Raw genomic sequence first — 17,766 nt, forward strand, 5'->3', positions numbered from 1 at the left:
ATTCATAACCTCCATCATTAGTGGAAAGGTCAATGCGCACCTCGAGGCCAACAATATTCTATCCGAGGAGCAGAAGGGCTGTCGAATTGGGTCAAAGGGCAAGAAAGGGCAACTCATTATCGATTCGGTAGTTGTAGTACAAACAACTAAACGCCAAAGAAACCTTTTTAGTTGCTATATTGATTACGCCAAGGCTTTCGACAGCGTCCAGCATACCTGGCTGATCGATCTCCTACCCCTGATCCGCATTGATTTGAAACTAGTAAAGTTCTTGGCGACAGTCATGGAAGGGTGGTACACCACGTTATCTGTGCCTTCATCTGAGGGTGTCAATACCTTAAAGCCCATCCATATACGGAGCGGCATCTTCCAAGGGGATTCTTTGAGTCCGCTTTGGCTTTGCATGGCACTGAACCCCCTTTCAGTGCTACTGAATGATATTAGAGGACACAGTTTTGCAATAAAGTATGGCCTACGTGATAAGTACGAACTGACACACTTGATATACTTAGATGACCTCATGTTGTATGCTGGTACTGATGACCACTTTAGAAGTCTGTCCGGGAGAATAAAATTAGCGCATTGAATGTATTCGCACTGGCTTATGCATCCGGAATATTGCCAAGGACGAAAACCGATCTGGAAACGTCCATCGCCGATACGGGCTACTATGTCCAAATTTTTAATGCATCATCCAACCTCTGCCGTAGAGCGGATGAACCTGCCTCGTGACGTCGGAGGTAGGGGTGTGGTTGACGTGGCGACACAACACCATCGCCAAGTCGACTCGCTACACGCTTATTTTTATAGCAAAGAGCAGTCCCTTAAGGCAGACTGTGTGCAGGCTCCACTGAAGGATCGATCTTTCAATCCTTTGAATGGGGTGAAGTCGCACCAAGAGCGGATCGATGAATGGAAGTCGAAGGCAATGCATGGTAAACATGTGAATTGCCTTTTATAGCCACTTGTAAATTTGCATTTATCGAATAGATGGCTGTGTGCTGGGGAGCTCTTTGCTGAGATGGAAGGATTCATTTTTACCATACAGGACGTCGTGATCGTCACCTGAACTTATAAAAAGCTCATCATGAAAGAGCGAGTCGAGAACGACTAGTCCAGAATGTGTGGTTCAGCGTTAGAGACGTTGGACCATCTCATTTCTGGCTGCACTCTAATGGTACCGGTGCAATACACCACCAGACTGCTGTATGTAAGGTGATTCATCAAAACCTTGCATACAAGCAGGGGCTGATCACGGGAACATGTCCGGGAAATCAAAGAAATTTGGTGTCTCGAGCGAGTAGTTGTAGTTCCCATAATATTGTGTCAAGGATGTGTGGACATGGGATTTTTGGTATAATAAATCACAACACGAGAATTTAAATAAACGGACACGCTTTATTCGAACTTATCGCTCTCCTTCCTCTCACTCGACTGACTTCACGGCAGGGTTGTACTTTCGGTGTCAGGGCTTGACAGCTCGGCCTCTCCTGACATTGAAATCGACCCGATTTCAGGTTCATCGTTTTCATCGGACTCCTCGTAGCAGTCAATCTCCGGATTCAAGTAACACCACGGCTTGAGCTTGTCACTCGTGTAGACAGAACTATAGCGTCGTCGACCTCGAATATCGGCAAGGTCCTCTATTACGTACCGGTCGTGTCGTAAAACCTTCGAAATTATATAGGGACCTTTATATTTTGGCTCCAACTTGTGCGATTCGCCTGTTGCGGTCGGAACGTTTTCCACAACCACAAGATCTCCTTCTTCGTACGTCGTAGGTGATTTGTGTTTCGCGTCGAATCTTAGCTTCCAACGTGTTTTTTCATTCATGATTCGTTCTGCAGCCTTCTGACGAATTTCGATTGATGTTAAGGTCGTCTCGGTATCGGTATCGTTTTCGTTATTTAAGGCCTGGATCATTCGATTAGCAATTACATCTCGCAGTTCAAAATCGAAGACGATTCGATTCGGCGTAAATCCGGTTGTTGAATGTTTCTGGGAGTTTAAGGACCACTGGACCATGGGTAGTAAAGTGTCCCATTCGTGTCGGTTTTCCGTTGAGCAGCGCAGATGGGAGAGTATAGTTTGATTAGCTCTCTCTACCTGTCCATTTGCCCGAGGCGTACGGACTGGAACCTTGATGTGAAGAATATCGTTACGATCGCAGTATTGTTCGAATTCTTTTGCTGTAAAGGCGCTGCCTCGATCACTGATAATTCGCTTCGGTAGTCCACAATAAGCAGAAACGTCAATCAGGAGTGCTATAACGGATTTAGCGTTGGTGGTTCGGACTGCTCGCAGAATCGTATATTTACTAAAGGGATCACTAATAGCAATAATGTGATAGTTTCCCTTTCGACTACGTGGAAACGGTCCCAGATGATCAATGTGTAGACATCGGAAAGGGATCGGCTCGATCTCTTCGAAGTACATTTTTCCCTCACGTTTTCCGGTTGGTATCTTGTTGAAACAACATTCAACACACGACGCTAAATACGACTTCACATAGCGACGCATCATTGGAAACCAAAAATAATCTCGAAGTCTCGCCAGTGTTTTCTCGCAACCAGGGTGTCCAACATCATCGTGGTGACTGCGCACTACTCGCCAGCGCACAGGATTGGGTACGACAAATTTTAGGTCACTGCCCAAGCGTCGCATCAATCTCCCGTTTTTCAGTTTATAGTCAGTTTTAAGCTGCGATTCTTGTGTGGACTGTGTTTTTCCGGAAAGTACATCGATAATTCCCTTCAAAACTGGATCTTGACGTTGCATTGATGCTAACCAATCGTTTTCGTTTATCTCGACCACCATAATAAGATCGGCAACGGTATTGGGATGGGCAGATGGCTCGGCTGGCTTACGGCTTAATGCGTCTACGTGATGCATTCGGCTTCCGGAACGATGTGTGACTTCAAAATCATACTCTTGAAGTTTTAACCACCATCTGGCCACTCGATGATTTAATGGCGTCGTCGTTTTTGTACTCGATATCGCATTACAGTCTGTGATAACTCGAAACCTTTTCCCCAGCAAATAGAATCGAAAGCGTTCCAGTGATTCCACTATTGCTAACACCTCCAGTTCGTTGCTATGGTATTTCTGTTCTGCGTCTGAACACTGTCTGCTATAGTAAAATACGGCTCGCCATGTAAGTTGGTCTTCTGAATGCATGAGTATTCAGGCCAAACCAATCATGCTTGCGTCAGTGTGAACTTCGTGGAAGGACGTCGGTTTATATAGCGCCAACACTGGTTCTTCACTCAGATGCTTCTTCAGCAAATTAAAGGCGATTTCACACTCTTCGGTCCATTTGAATTCTCGAATTTGGTTTCTCAATAGAGACGTTAACGGCTTTGCTATTAGCGCATAATTTTGCACAAACTTTCGGAAGAAACCGGTAAGACCGAGAAAACTTCGAACTTCGGTAATTGTGGTCGGAGTCGGGAAATTCACAACGGCATTGATTTTACAAGTACCGGGCATGATACCATTTTCGGAGACGGTATGTCCTAAAAATTCTATTTTTCGAGCGAAGAATGTACACTTCGATGGTCGTAGGGTTAAGCCTTCGTTTTTCAGGATAGTCAATAATTCTCTCAGAAGATCCATTCCTTCAGCAATATCTCGGCAACCAATTATAACCTCGTCGATGTAGTTGATCACACGTTTCGATTTCATTTGTCTGATGATTCCGCTTATAACACTCTGAAACTCCATTGGAGCATTAACCAAACCGAACGGCATAACATTAAACTCATATTGGCCGTTATGAGTTATGAAAGCTGTATATTGCTTTGAGCTTTCAGTGAGTTCTATTTGATAGTAGCCAGAAAATAGATCCAATGTTATGAAGTAGGTACTGTCAGCAATTTGAGACATGATCTCATCGACAGTTGGCATAGGATACGGGCGTTTTCTTGTTGCTTCATTAATCGCTCGATAGTCGACGCACAATCTGTCTTCACCATTCTGTTTTTTCACCAATACGATGGGTGAAGAGTAAGTCGAGTTGCTGTGACGAATAATTTCATTATCTAGAAGCTCCTGTACGATACGGTCCACCACTTGACGTTTCGCTAACGGGATACGGTATGCGCGGCTTTGAATTGGTTTATCGTGTATCAGTTGAATATCCATCTGCTTCGTTTGACACCTTCCCATTTCAGGTATTGTTTCGGCAAAGCACTGTCGAAATTCCGTAATCATTTCGTTAAACTGTCGTTTTTCGTTGCTTGACAATTCTGTTTCAGGTTTAATATTTAACGGCTTAATAGTTTCGAAACGGCATCCATCGGAATCGATAATCATTCGACGGTTTTTACTCAGTAATACGTCAGAACCTAGTAGTAGCGCGTTAGGAATTAGGTTGTCATTCACAACGTAAATAACAGCGTTGACAACGCACTCGTCTATGGTAATCACCGCATTTATTTTTTTATCACAAACGAACGAACCACCAGCAAATCCCTTAAGAATGATGGGGTCACACGGTATTGAGTTTCTTGCAACTGATTCGCGCACTAGAGTTCTGTCACTGCCCGGGTCAATAAAGGCATCGACGACCATATCGTCTAATAGAATGTTTTTCGTGATGCGACCGGTTTCCCGAGACACTTGATCTGGCACTCCGTCCGATACCACTTGATTAATATTGCGACTCGCGGGCAAGACACTTTTACAAAATTCAGTTGTATGTCCTGTCTTTGAACACTTTGCACATCGTTCAAGTCGCTGCGGCTGACTAAACAATGGCGGCGGCGGCGGTTGATCACGTCGAAAACGAAAATGTTACTTTTTGTTACTTTTCAATTTTACGATTACGATATTACGGCGATTGTGTATTTAACCAAAAGATCCCACTTCTGATCTGTCAAGGATGTGTGGACATGGGATTTTTGGTATAATAAATCACAACACGAGAATTTTAATAAACGGACACGCTTTATTCGAACTTATCGCTCTCGTTCCTCTCACTCGACTGACTTCACGGCAGGGTTGTACTTTCGGTGTCAGGGCTTGACAATTGTCAGCTACAGATATTGTATCTAAATCCCTCACGGCTTCCCTTGATATCTTGGGACTCTCAGACAGTTTGGCTCAAACCATGCAGAAATATACCATTCTGCATACGTGCTCTTTGCTGCGGGGAAATCTCGACGGATTCTCCTATTGACCGACCACCACCATCAGCGCCCCTTTATATTTTTATAATTTATGTAGATAGGATTATCCGAGTCTAAATGCTTGACACTCAGTGCTAATATTAGGTAAATTCCGGCATCTGCCGAGATTGTGACAACTCATATATGAACGACTTTTGGTTTCAAAAGAGTGGAGCTATGCACCAGCATGCACAGCATAAGAAACAACGATTCACTGAGAACCAAGTTTTTAGAGAAAGTTTGATTTCACGCTGTTGATTTTTTTCAGGTCTCGTCAAACCAATTGTCTTGTAGTATCCACGTTTCATGACACACAAACCTTCTTGTTTCTTTATTGTTTTATGCCGGACGGCTTGAGAAATTCATTTGATTCAGCGAATTTCAATCATTCGCATCATTCCATTTGTAATTTCATATATCCCATCGTGGTTCCGCAATTTTAAAAGTTAACGCCTCTAATTATTCATATCAAATTATAAAAAAAACCCTAAGCTTCAAAATATCCTCCAACCTTTCGATTTATATTTGACATTTATATATTTGGCTTTGCAATACTGTGCACTCGCTCATGCTAGAGTGCAATTACATGTATTTTGCCTAATAATACATCTCAATTTTTTAACAACGTTTGAAAGACTAAAGTGCAATTAATGCTAAAAATGATAAAATCGCCCAATTAGCGATGTAGTGCTGATCTTGAAAACCAGCCCGTAGTGTTCGCGACGAATAGCACCTCCCCAACTAGAGATCCCTCCCTCCTCAATGAATTCTTTACGTAGTGTACGCTGTCTGGCTTTTGCTAAAGCTGGCAAGTGGAAGTGTCTGAAGCTTCTTCCTCCTTTCATCCTTTCCTGTCTGGCCTATGCCATCACTCCTTCTGAGACAGAATTTGCCACGTCATTTTTCTCTACCGTAGATATTGCGGATCCGGATAGCTGAGTGGTTAGAGCACAAGACTGTTGTCGCATGGAAGGTTACAGTTCAAATCTCACCGGTGGCAGTGGGATTTGTATCGTGATTTGATTTCAGATACCAGTCGACTCAGCTGTGAATGAGTACCTGGGGGCAATTCTGACCACATTGCCTCCTACAGTGTACTACCGTAGTGTATCATTACGGTCAATGAAGTGCTCTAACACATTTCAAGGCCCTGATCAAATATGGACTGTTGCGCCAACGATTATTATCTTTTGATTTTGTCCACAACCAGACGGTCATGGTATCGCTCATAGATTTTGGCGTTATCTAAACTACAGAATCGTCCATGCTCTTTAAGGGGTCGAGGAATTTTTCTTCGAAGGATTCTTTTCTCGAACGCGGCCAAGAGCTTGCAATTTTTTTTGTTAAGAACCCAAGTGAGAAACAGTTTTTGTAAGCTGAAATAGTTTCCGTTGGCTGCCACCAAGCATGCGCGGATTTTATGGTCGTAGCTACTATTGATGATGATTTTTATTCCTAGATAGGAGAAATTATCAACAGTCTGAAAATTGTAGTCTCCTAGCTTTATTGTTCCCATTTGAACAGTGTCACTTAATGTTTTTACTTCTTTGGTTTTTGGTGCTGACGTTGCCACCATATATTTCGTCTTGTCTTTATTATTGTATTGCCTAAGGTCTCACATCATTTGCCACCTGCTTGATCGCCTCGGGGAGTTTATTCATCTCAGAGATCGAATCTTGTTATAGGCAGCCCAAATCCTCCTTCACTTTGCGCAGATGGTAAGCCTTCGCCATCTGAAGTCAGGTCTTCGCTTTCCAACATCCGGACTCATGTAGTCTGATAACAATACACGCTATGGTGTTTTCAATATTGAGGTCTAGCTGAGGAGCTTTAAGAATACATTGAGGACATCTGCCAGGCAAGACTACAGATCCTTCTTGGCACCTTTACACGGGATTCTTTGAATCCTACTGGTTCTATTACACTTCTTATATAGCGCCTGCCAGTAGGCACCTGCTAGGAGAACCGTACTTTCATTTTGCTGCATGAGGTGGAATTCGGATACCACAAGGCAGCCTCCTCCTTGATGGGGAAGTGCGGATTAGCAGCTCTACGATCCCGCCAGGAGATTCAGTCCAAGAGCCTTTCAACTTTTTAAAAAAGGATGCGTTGTTATGTTTCTTGGCCAGAATTTTCTTAAGTCTTATTGCTCGCTGGTGCTTTCAATATTCTGACCATAGCCCAGCCAGGACTGCGTCCTTGTTTGGCTGCCAGTATTTGTGCCTATTTCAGGCGGTTTCGAATGCCTTTTCGGGACCCAAATCTTTGATCGCAGTTTATCTATTAATGTTTCCACTTTGAACCGCGGAGAATTTGTTCTTAACAACTTGGCCAAACCTCTTCCAGTCGATCCTCCTGGGGTCCCTGAGCTTTACCGTGAAAAGTATCTACCCTAAAAGTCTCATTGTAGGCTAGTAGAGTGATCCCAACCGTCGTAATTCTCTAAGCTTAGAAAATGAACTGTTGGTGTACTGCCCTGCTACACACCGATAGATTTGTGTAAATAATAAAGTCAAAGAGAGATTCACCTCTTTTGTTGATTTGCGAGCTGCTCCAAAGCGCATGCCTTACATGAGCCATGTAAGCCGAGGAGATATACAGGCTCCGCACTCCCGCCTTTTCCAGTTTGAGCACGGTTAGGTCGCTGCAACTCAGATCCGGAAACACAAAAACGTGCAGGCTGTTTCTAATGAGCATACATGCTCTAGGTCTGTCACGATCACACTGATCGGACTCTTACCCCATGGAATAAACTGTAATTTTTACTCTTGAACCCTTTGATGGTTCAGCCTCCTCCGATCTAGGAATCATGTATTAATGCGCTCTCGATATCTGGGAGCAAGACCGGCAGATTAGCTGAGGAGCATTTCGAGTGCTGCAGATTGACCTGTACTACCTTCAACACGATTTGCTTGAGTAGGAGGATCGTCAGTTTCACCGATTTTCATTTCCTTCAACAAATCGTTGGCGGCCTCGACTGGATCTAGGTCGCTGTCCAGTTACGCTGAGCGAAACAACTTTCACCTTTATGTTCCTGACTCCGCATTGCCTTTTTCAGTGCCCTCAGGATCTCTCCACTACCCAATATTTCATAGGGATCCTGCGGCCTTGAAGGCGTAATGATTGGACGAGCTTGTCCTTAGCCATGTGGATCTTCGGTAACCAGATGCGCGTAACCGATTTCTTGGGAATCTCGTCGTATGGGACAACCTTGAGCCCAACACCATCTTAGCCGTCGGTAAACTTAACGACATACGAGCCCAAAAAATCCCTAGGGAATAGGTCGGATACGATTATGTAGAACCCACGGACCTGAGGGGAATCAAATCAGAGGATACATCGCCCCTGTTCCCCTTTGCTATCCAACCCTGCTTCGCGCCTCTACCAGTTTGGCGATAACGGGATCACCCTCTGCCAGCGCCACCGGTAAGTGGTCAATTCACTGAAGGGTTTCGCCTCGTGTACCTCGTCGACCGACCGTTGCTGTTGTACTGTCTGCAAAGGTTGCTTGACGTCCGAGCCCTTGTACACTTTACCTCTTTTGTTTTATTGTCTCACTTAATCTTCAGATCGATTGCGCTCGGCGGTAGATTTCGATTTCTGCAGGTTTTCCAGGCGTTTCATGTCCTATCCTTTTCATCCCACTCGTCGACAGCACTCCTTATTCTTTACAATCTTGCTCAGAACATGGATGACCTTCTGGTACGGGCTCTTGAGCAGGACTCCAGCGCACCTCCGTGTCTTCTCTGTTGGTCGGCATTCTTATCTTCTTTTTTTCCTTGGGAGACCCCATGAAAAAGGCAGCGACAACAAGCGCTGATGACGTAACAGTTTCCTTCAAAGAAATTAAAAATAAGAGATACGTATCTGTATCGCCTTCTCAGTACCCTTATATAATACTTTGCGGAAGCTAATTCGATAGTTGATTAGAAAATTAGTACTCATTATTTCTTTTTAAAATAAACCGTTTACAAGTTTTTACTTGAAGCACTGGTTATTTTCCAAATTTTTCAATAATTAATAGTCATGATTACTTTTTAAATAATATTTCAAAGTTTCTGATAAAATTATCAACTTTCTTAAAGGTTCGTCGTAGTATGCACTTTCCAATCTGGAATTCAAACAGTCCGCGCTAGCTTCAGCATACCCGGAAAAGGCAAAGCTTCCTCAGTGGTAATCCCAGAAGAATCAGAACGTAGCGGTCGAGAACGACAATTCCGAATGGTTGATAAGAGTGCCTTAATACTCAAGGAACATGATGAACCGGAAGTCGATGAAAAGGTGGAAGAAGTTAAAGAATCCCAAACAGTGCAACCGACCACACAAGTTTTTGAATTTGAAGATACTGAAAACGCGGTGGCAGTACGTGAAGAAATCGTGCCAGGGGTCAATGAAGCAGACATCAAGTCCTTAGATATACCCGAGGAAAATATCCTAAAGGAAGCTCAACCAGAGCCAAATCAACGAGTTAACTTTGCTAAGTTGATTGACGAAACCTATACCGTAAACGAGAGTACACCTAGAGGTAGCCAAGGCTGATAACCAGAAATTTATTATATTGAGCTTAAATCTTGGTCTAAATTTACCATTCCCTTTTCAGCTAACTCTAGCAGCAGCTCCACTGGTCTTGTTATTGCCACGTCTTTGTCTGTGATCATGGTTGGCGTATTTATCTACATTTTGCAACGAGAATATCGACGCCAAAAAACAATCAACCGATTGACCAAGCAACGGCAAATTATAAAGAACCCTTAAACGAACCTTAGCCTATAAACTCATATAATAAGTACGCCTACATATATAAACAAGTACCGTTCTCATATTAGACCTAAATCTCCTTTTTATGCTTAGTAAAAGGAAACAAGATTTGATTACGTCCACTTGTCTTGTCGAAACTTTGTCTTTTACTTATACGAACAGATATCTCCTAAGCGGAGTGGAGATATCCTTTAACTTATTTATTGGATGCGTTTAACAACTCCCGATTTAATCCTGCTTCGACTCAAGATGACTGAACGTAAGGAATCAAATTGGAGCGAAATTTTATTCCAATTGATATTTCCTGAGCGAATACATTTTAGTGTATAGAATAGAAACGAAATGATTATCTTTAATGATGAAAGAGTGCATTTTATGTAATTTAGACTTATGCAATGATAAATGCCTACCTGTAAACTTAACAATTATTGTAATGAATAAAGTATATGAAAACTTTCATTCTTGATTTCCTTTTTTCCCCTCAATATATGTGTTCAAAACTCGGTACTAAGGATATTTTATCTAATCTCCAAAAGGCTCAACTGAGCGAACTTTGGACCAATTTATAATAATTAAAAACATAATGTTCCTGCTGCTGGTATTTCCTAGCCGATGTGTGAACGGCAGATAAACAAAGTACCCTACCAGTAGGGAGTTGACTAACTGAGTAATTTCTTTCTTCTTCTCAATTCAAAAACTATCAAATAAAACGGGCAGACGCACTACAATCTTCCCTTGGCAAATTCAAAACATTGTGCCGGTACAGATGTAATATAACTTGAGTTAAAAATCCTTGAATTGATTAGGATAGATTTCCTAAACTATACTACAGACGAAGGTAACTCCCTTGTCATCATGGGCGAAAGGAAATACAAAGCATTAGTAGAAGAAAAATTCACAAACGGCTAGTTTTTTTAACTTTGAAAAAATTCATGGCCAGATTCCATCAAGTGGATCGAAAAGGTTCTGAAGGATTGTCTTCTTCTTTTTTTTTAGCCTTTGTACCGTTCGCAAGCGGGGTCAGCTTGTCGAGATCGGTTTCGCCATTTGATTCTATCAAATACCTGATCTGGGCGCAATCTCGATGCTTTTAAATCCCCATCCAGTGTATCAACCCACCGTTGTTTTGGCGGGTCTTTTGGTCACTTACCATCGACTTCGATGTCCAATCTTGGGAAGTGAATACTCGTTAGCGTGAATTACGTGATCATACCATCGAAGACGCCTCTTTCGTTTTTCTACGATCGGTGCAACCCAATATCGATTGCAGATATCCTCATTTCGGATGTGATCAAAACGTGTCATGCCACTAGTCCAACGCAACATCTTCGTGTCCATTACCGCAAGACGCCGTTCATTCTCTTTTATAGTCGGCCAACACTCTGAACCATAGAGAGCGACAGGACGGACGCCATTGCGGTAAATTTTAGATTTGAGACGTTCGTTAATACGTAAACACCAGTTGTGGAATTCCACTTCATCCAGGTTGCATTAATTGATAGCGGTTGATAGCGTTGATCCGAGGTATTTAAATCCGCTCAGTTCTGGGCAGATCACCGCCGCTAACAGTGATTGTGCCTATTTCATGGGATCGGTCGTCAAAAATTCAGTTTTATTTAGTTTCAATCTGAAACCGTGTTGCATGAGGCGATCATTCCATTTTTGGACAAGTTGCTCGAGACCATTTTTTCTATTAGACTCCACCATTTAGGTATTACTTCGCGGGGTAGGTTTGCCCCTTGCAACTCGTCCTTCACCTACTTGCGGCTTTCCTCCTCCTTTGCTTCTTCAGCAACTCCTCCTTCATTCGCATGATTGCGGAACAAACGTAAGCCACTTCTCCTTGGACTTCAGCACCTCCGCAACAAAGCTCTCCGGGGTCACGCTCCTGCCCAGCACCTGATTTAAGCTCCTCCTCTCCAACGCAAATCTTGAGCATCAAATACTCTGGATCTTCCGGCATGCTATCGCATCTAGGACAATTCGGAGAATCATCCAATCCCAAAGCGGTGCAGATATTGCCTGTAGCAACCACCGTGTCCCGTGAGGAACTGGTTAATGTGGTAGTTGGGCTCCCCATGTTTCCGCTCAAGCCACACCTTAATGTTGGGAATGAGCCTTTGCGTCCACCGACCCTTCGTAGACTAGTCCCATCTGCGTTGCCAAAGATCATGTGACTCTGACTTTGCCGCGTTTCTGCGATCTGCGTGCCCCTCCATACGTCTTGCATGGTACAGAACATGCATTTCTTTAGCCAGAATGTCGACAAAGATCATGCCTGCCACCATCAATATTGCCTTATCTGATGTGGTTCTAAGAGCGCTGCAAACCCTCAAATCAGCCGGTAAACCGAGTTCACCTGCTTCCGCCTCTGAGAGTTTGTAAGCGCCTCTACCCACACAGGTGACGAGTAAAGCAGGATGGAGCACACCAATGCAGCTAGCACTAACCTCCGACAGTGCCGTGGTGACACTGGTTGCCTTTTAGCTTGCATATTCTAGGTTCTCCCTAAAGCTTAATTTGGTTTCAATTATCACCCCCAGGCATTTTATAGACGGCTTTGATACGACCGTATATCCACCGACATTCTTTTTCACGGTATTATTTTTCCTACGTTTCCTTATTAAGACCGCTTCCGTTTTTCGTGTCCGCCAAGTTCATACTGGCCCTTTCTAGCAAGGACTTTACCGCATCCACATCTTCTCGGTATTTTGCTGTAACAACCACAGGTAGGTCATCAGCAAAGCCGACAATCGTAGTCCGCTCTAGGACGGGAAGAGCAAGCACCCCATTATACATAATATTCCACAACAGGGCACCAAGTACCGATCCCTGTGGTACCCCGGCTGTGACAATGTACTCTTTCGGGCCCTCATCCGTCCCGTACCAAAGAGTTCTCCCTGAGAGGAAATTATCCACCAAATTCGCTAAATACCCGGACACCATATCAGCCAAAGCCCCTTTAATTCTTTTCCGGTTTCCAACAAAACTGCGAGGCTCAGTAAAATTTTGGAAGGAACATAGGAGACCATTCTTTCTTAAAAAATTGGAAAGCCCCTGGACGGAGTCTTCTGCTGAAACTTTGGGCATCCTGATTCGGACGCACTTCCCCGCTAACCAGGAGAACTGCGAGTCAGAGCCTTGCTTGGGAGGTATGTAGCCGCCCCCGTCGTGCGAGACTATCAAATCGGGAATTACCGAGGATAAAATCGACTGGGCTATAAACACTGGCCTTTCTCGCATATTATTCTCCGGATCCATTCTCCATGCCATAATGCCAGTCATGCTATAAAAGCAGTAAAAAAGGTTGTGTGAGGGCTTGTCGAGATTTACAGGTACTGTACCTCTTTGGGATATGTACCACAGTCTTGGAGATGCGCACGCGAGGTTTTCATACCGAAAGCGGGAAAGTGGACTTTCGACCAGTCTGCCTCGCCTCCTTCGTGTTGAAAATCCATTTAGGGACGATTATGGAGAGAACGCCTTTTTCTAAATCCCAGCGCGCCTACCTCAAAGGCAAATCCACAGAAACCGCACTCCACAAAGTAATTAGCACGGTTAAGCCGGTCAATGCAGTACAAGCAGTAACCGTAGCTGATTTTCTGGATATATAGAGGGCGTATTCAACAACATTAGTACCAACGCCATCTAGGAAGCTTTGAACAGTATTGGATTGGAGGGGTATTTGACGCATTGGATAATATCCATGCTAAGAACCAGGTAATCCCGTCGGATCTGGGAGGTAGCCACTTGATCAGAGCTGTGAACAGAGGCACACCCCAGGGTGATACCTTCTCTTCGGTGCTCTGGTTAATTGTGATGGAAGAAATTTTACGGATATTGAGTAGGAGTGAGATGAAGGTGGTATGGCGACGACTTGGTGATATTGATCATGGAAAGACCGTTGGAAAAGGTGTGTCTGTGGGCCGCAAGATGCGTACTCGGCATAAACCCAACCAAAACGGAACTGATGCTATTCACCACCAAGACAAGGGTACCTGAATTCCACCTCAGGCGACTAAATTAACAAAGATGGGTTCTTTCTTCCAATATTCAGTAACTTGGTGTAATACTGGATCCGAAGCTAAATTCAAGATTGAACATGGAACTGCGGGTTAAGGAGGTCTGTATAGCCTTCTATGCTTGCACGAGAACCATTGCAAAGAAATGGAGTCTCCGGGTGAGGAAGGTTCTCTGGATGTTGTACCTCCCACCCTAATGTACGGTTCTATTGTATGGTGGCAGGCGTTGAGCAAGAAGCCCAGTAGAAGGAGGCTTAATAGGATTCAAAGAACCGTGTGTGCAGTTGCTACCGGGGCTCCGGAATACTTCCCGGCAGATACTCTCAATGCACTCCTACAACTCCTCCCCTTTAGACCTACATATCAAATACGCTGTTGCGTGCAGTGCTCTCAGACTTCGTAAGTCCGGATAGTGGACGGCAAAGTACACGCAAGTCGAACCCCAAGCGTAACGTAGTCATTCTGACCAACACCCAAAAAGCCATTAAGGCCTTGTATTATTTGGCGACATCCTCCAGGCTGATTGGACAGTGCAGAAACGCTCTGAATGGTCTCGGCGGCATGCTCAAAGTCACCTTCATCTGGGTTCACGGTCATGGAAACATAGAGGGGAATGAGCGAGCTGATGGGCAAGCTAAGCGGAGCTTTGGCAGGCACAGTCTGTGTTCCGCTAAATACTGTCAAGTGTAGAATCTATTCGCAGTACTTAGTAGTCGCGGACCCCAGATGGCCCGCTTATAACATAACCCGATTGCGGGAGCTCTTGCTATAGAAGACCATCCGTCAGATTCGACATACCTTATAATTCGCATTACTGAAGTTGCGCTAGTTCTGGCTAGTCATGCTGTGGACAGTAGGTAAACAATTCTTTGGGGACCTCAAAGAGATTTCTAGCTATGCGACTACCTAGCTGTAGCTAGAACTTGAAGGACCTCAGAGAGACCTCGAGCCGCAGGGTCCGGTAGCTGCTTTCCTTCGTAAATGCTACGAGCTGACTCAGAAAATCTAAACCGGCTGGAGTCCGCCCTCTGCTCTTATCCCAGCAGTCATGGCCGTAGGAATCTGCAGCATCAACGCTAATTGCGTTCCTTTGAGCGGCCACTGATACCTACCTACCCCAATAGAGCATGACATTTCTCCACCTCGAGTACACTGGAATCTGCTTGCTCTAACACCGTATCAAGGGTCCAGGCTATAATTGGCTCTCGGATTTGGAAGAGACAAGCAGAATCCGATTCAAGATAAGTTCCAAAAAAACCAAGGTCGCCTTCAGTCTGGTGAACCATTGTACTCTTCCTATCTGGAATTTGCATTGAACGCTTCGATCAATTTATTTACCTTGATGGGGTCATCTATGTTGTCTATGACATCGAACCCGATGCGTTAACTGCGCTGGACTGAGCCATTCCAAAAGTAATGAAACGCGAATCATTTAATTTTTACACATTTATTCAGTTTCTAAAGTATGTATATATAGAGTTGTTGATGATAAAATATATTACAAATTTCTTCGTAATCGAACACTTCCACGTACAAAAAAACCAGTCAGTAATCACCAAACTATCAACACATACTTCAGAATTCAATTCACGATCCCAATCAGAGTCCGCATCGATATATTCCATGAAGTCGAACGAATAGAAAATAATTTAAAGTCGCGATGAAGTCATTCCTCTTTCAAACTTAACATAGGGGCAAAGGATAAGCAAGTGTTATACTCAAAAATGTAAAAAAGGCGTCGAGTTCGTCCCGCTTCGCCAGTTTTCCGATAAAATTTTTATAACACCACATTTCCTTAGGGGATGTGGGAAAAGTTTCTTATCAAATCTAAGAAAAATGCTAGTGAATAGAGTGTCTGGATTATTTGTCGTCCTTCTTTGCTGGCGGCTCATCCTCTGCTGCGGCCTCTGGTCGGCGCTTCCTGTTATTTCCGAACTTGCGCTTATTCTGATTGTTTCGCCTCGACTTCATATGCTCGACTGCTTTCTTGAGGAACTCCTTCTCTTCCTCTTCGGTGAGAGTGCGAAGCGTTAGTTCTGTGTCGTCTGCGAGTTTGATCTAGTGTGGGGGGAACAGGATTAAGAAACATAAGGTAACCAAGATTTTGAAAAAAGTGAAAAAAAAGACAGACACCAAGGGAATCAAAAATGAATAGAATTCAACAATGTGGAATCTTACCTTCTTATCCTCCACCTTATCCAGGAACGGCTGGGCACTGTTCTCTTGCTGCAGACGGACATAACCACTCTTGTCACCTCTGGTGTATTCTATGTACGCCACTTCACCGCCCAACTGCACAATGGCCTCTTTGACTTGTTCCCAGGTCGTGCTGTCGCCACATCCTTCGAAGTGGATCACGGCACCCTTTGGTAGGTTGATTTCGGGCTCAGCCGGTTGCTTCTTGTTCTTCTTTTTCGAGCTTCGTTCTTCCTTCTTATCTTCCAGATATTTCTCTTGCCATTTGCGAATGATATCGGTGCCTTTGTACTCGACCTAGGAATTGATGCAAAATTTCACAATTACTTACGAATTGCGCATATTTCCCGCCAAAAAAAAAATCGAATCAAAACGCGGGAGTTCCCCACTTACCTTCTCCTTGTTGATGTAATCCTCGCATTGCTCCTTCTTGGCGAAAGTAACGAACACGCTGCCCTTGAACTTGTACGTCTTCGTGGGTTTGTCGTGGTATTTCCTCATCACAATGTTCACCACCTTCTCATAGGGCGCGAAGAAATCGATCAAGTCAGACATCTCGGCATCGACTGGGAACCCTTTACTGTAGGCAGTACGCGAAGCGATTTCCTTTCGCCGTTCCTCATTCAGTTCGGGTACCGGGTGCTCGGGATGGCGCCTAATTTTAGTCTTATCCTCGCTGACCTCAATGAGTCCCTCCTCCGACTTTTGCAGTGCATTGCAAACGACATCGACGTTCGTACTCAAAGCGGCCAAGCGCTTGAAGGTGAAGAGGACATCGAACGGAACCCAGCCATCGTCCTTGGTGATCTGTTCTTGCAGGAACTTGTCACGCACTAAATTTGCGTCACCAAAGTAATACTCGATCTGCCGAATGATGTCAGCTTCCAATTTTTCCAGTTCCTCTCCGGTGGGCGCTGGTTTCTCTGCCTCCGGGGCAGGTTCAGTTGCTGGAGTTTCGGCAATAACCTCAGTCATTTTGAAAGCACTGCAATGTGAACATTAAACCGAACCATTAGATATTATTTATAAATTTACGTGAGTAATGCGTGGTTGGAGTTTGAGGTTAAGTGGAGCATGAAAAAGAGATATTCCGCGAAAAACGATTTGCCTTTTGGTCGATTCTACTTCATATTATACAGCAATCATAAGGTAATGCGCACTAATAATACTTACAGCAAATTTATAATTCAAACACGTGCAAAAGGCAGAAACGCGGTACAGTCGCCGACACAGGACAAGCTGATGGTACTCGCCGGAATAAAACGTGAAAAGTTGTTGTTGGGGAAATTAATGACAGTTGACGATCTTCCAACGAAGGAGAGTGTATAAGAGATATTTTTCGATTCAGTTATACATTTCATGATTGTGAATGGAAGAGGGAAAATATAATTTTTGAAAATTTATTTTGGTTTTGAAAGAAAACTGTCAATCAGATGCTAGTACATAAACATTTTAAAATTAAAAACAAAAAATCTCAGATGCACGAAGATGTATAAATATCTTCAATTTACTTCTCAAAAAATTTAAAATTGCGAGGAACACCGTGCTCTAAACTCAATGATCATGTTCTAATAATAGGGGAAAGGTTTGTAAGTTGTCGCGGCTTGCAAGTTACCGCAGCG

At 43.8% G+C, this 17,766-nt stretch overlaps 2 protein-coding genes across 2 annotated transcripts in view; one reads left to right on the plus strand and one right to left on the minus strand.

The window, feature by feature from the left end:
• LOC119646633 overlaps positions 1–10,359 on the plus strand; it is a 160,288-nt gene extending 149,929 nt beyond the window's left edge. The window contains exons 5-6 of the mRNA XM_038047145.1: positions 9,254–9,693; positions 9,769–10,359. Coding sequence (XP_037903073.1) covers positions 9,254–9,693; positions 9,769–9,923 — 595 coding nt within the window. The 3' untranslated portion in view covers positions 9,924–10,359. The remainder of the gene's footprint in view (positions 1–9,253; positions 9,694–9,768) is intronic.
• Positions 10,360–15,379: 5,020 nt separating this feature from the next.
• LOC119661695 (la protein homolog) lies at positions 15,380–17,440 on the minus strand. The gene is made up of 4 exons (XM_038071141.1): positions 17,318–17,440; positions 16,538–17,129; positions 16,127–16,441; positions 15,380–16,006 (listed from the first exon to the last, which is right to left on the minus strand). The coding sequence occupies exons 2-4, from the start codon at positions 17,117–17,119 to the stop codon at positions 15,809–15,811; spliced, it is 1,095 nt and encodes a 364-aa protein (XP_037927069.1). The 5' UTR covers positions 17,120–17,129; positions 17,318–17,440; the 3' UTR covers positions 15,380–15,808.
• Positions 17,441–17,766: the final 326 nt, after the last annotated feature.

The sequence above is a fragment of the Hermetia illucens genome, chromosome 1 (assembly GCF_905115235.1).
Source record: "Hermetia illucens chromosome 1, iHerIll2.2.curated.20191125, whole genome shotgun sequence".
NCBI classification, from domain to species: domain Eukaryota; kingdom Metazoa; phylum Arthropoda; class Insecta; order Diptera; family Stratiomyidae; genus Hermetia; species Hermetia illucens.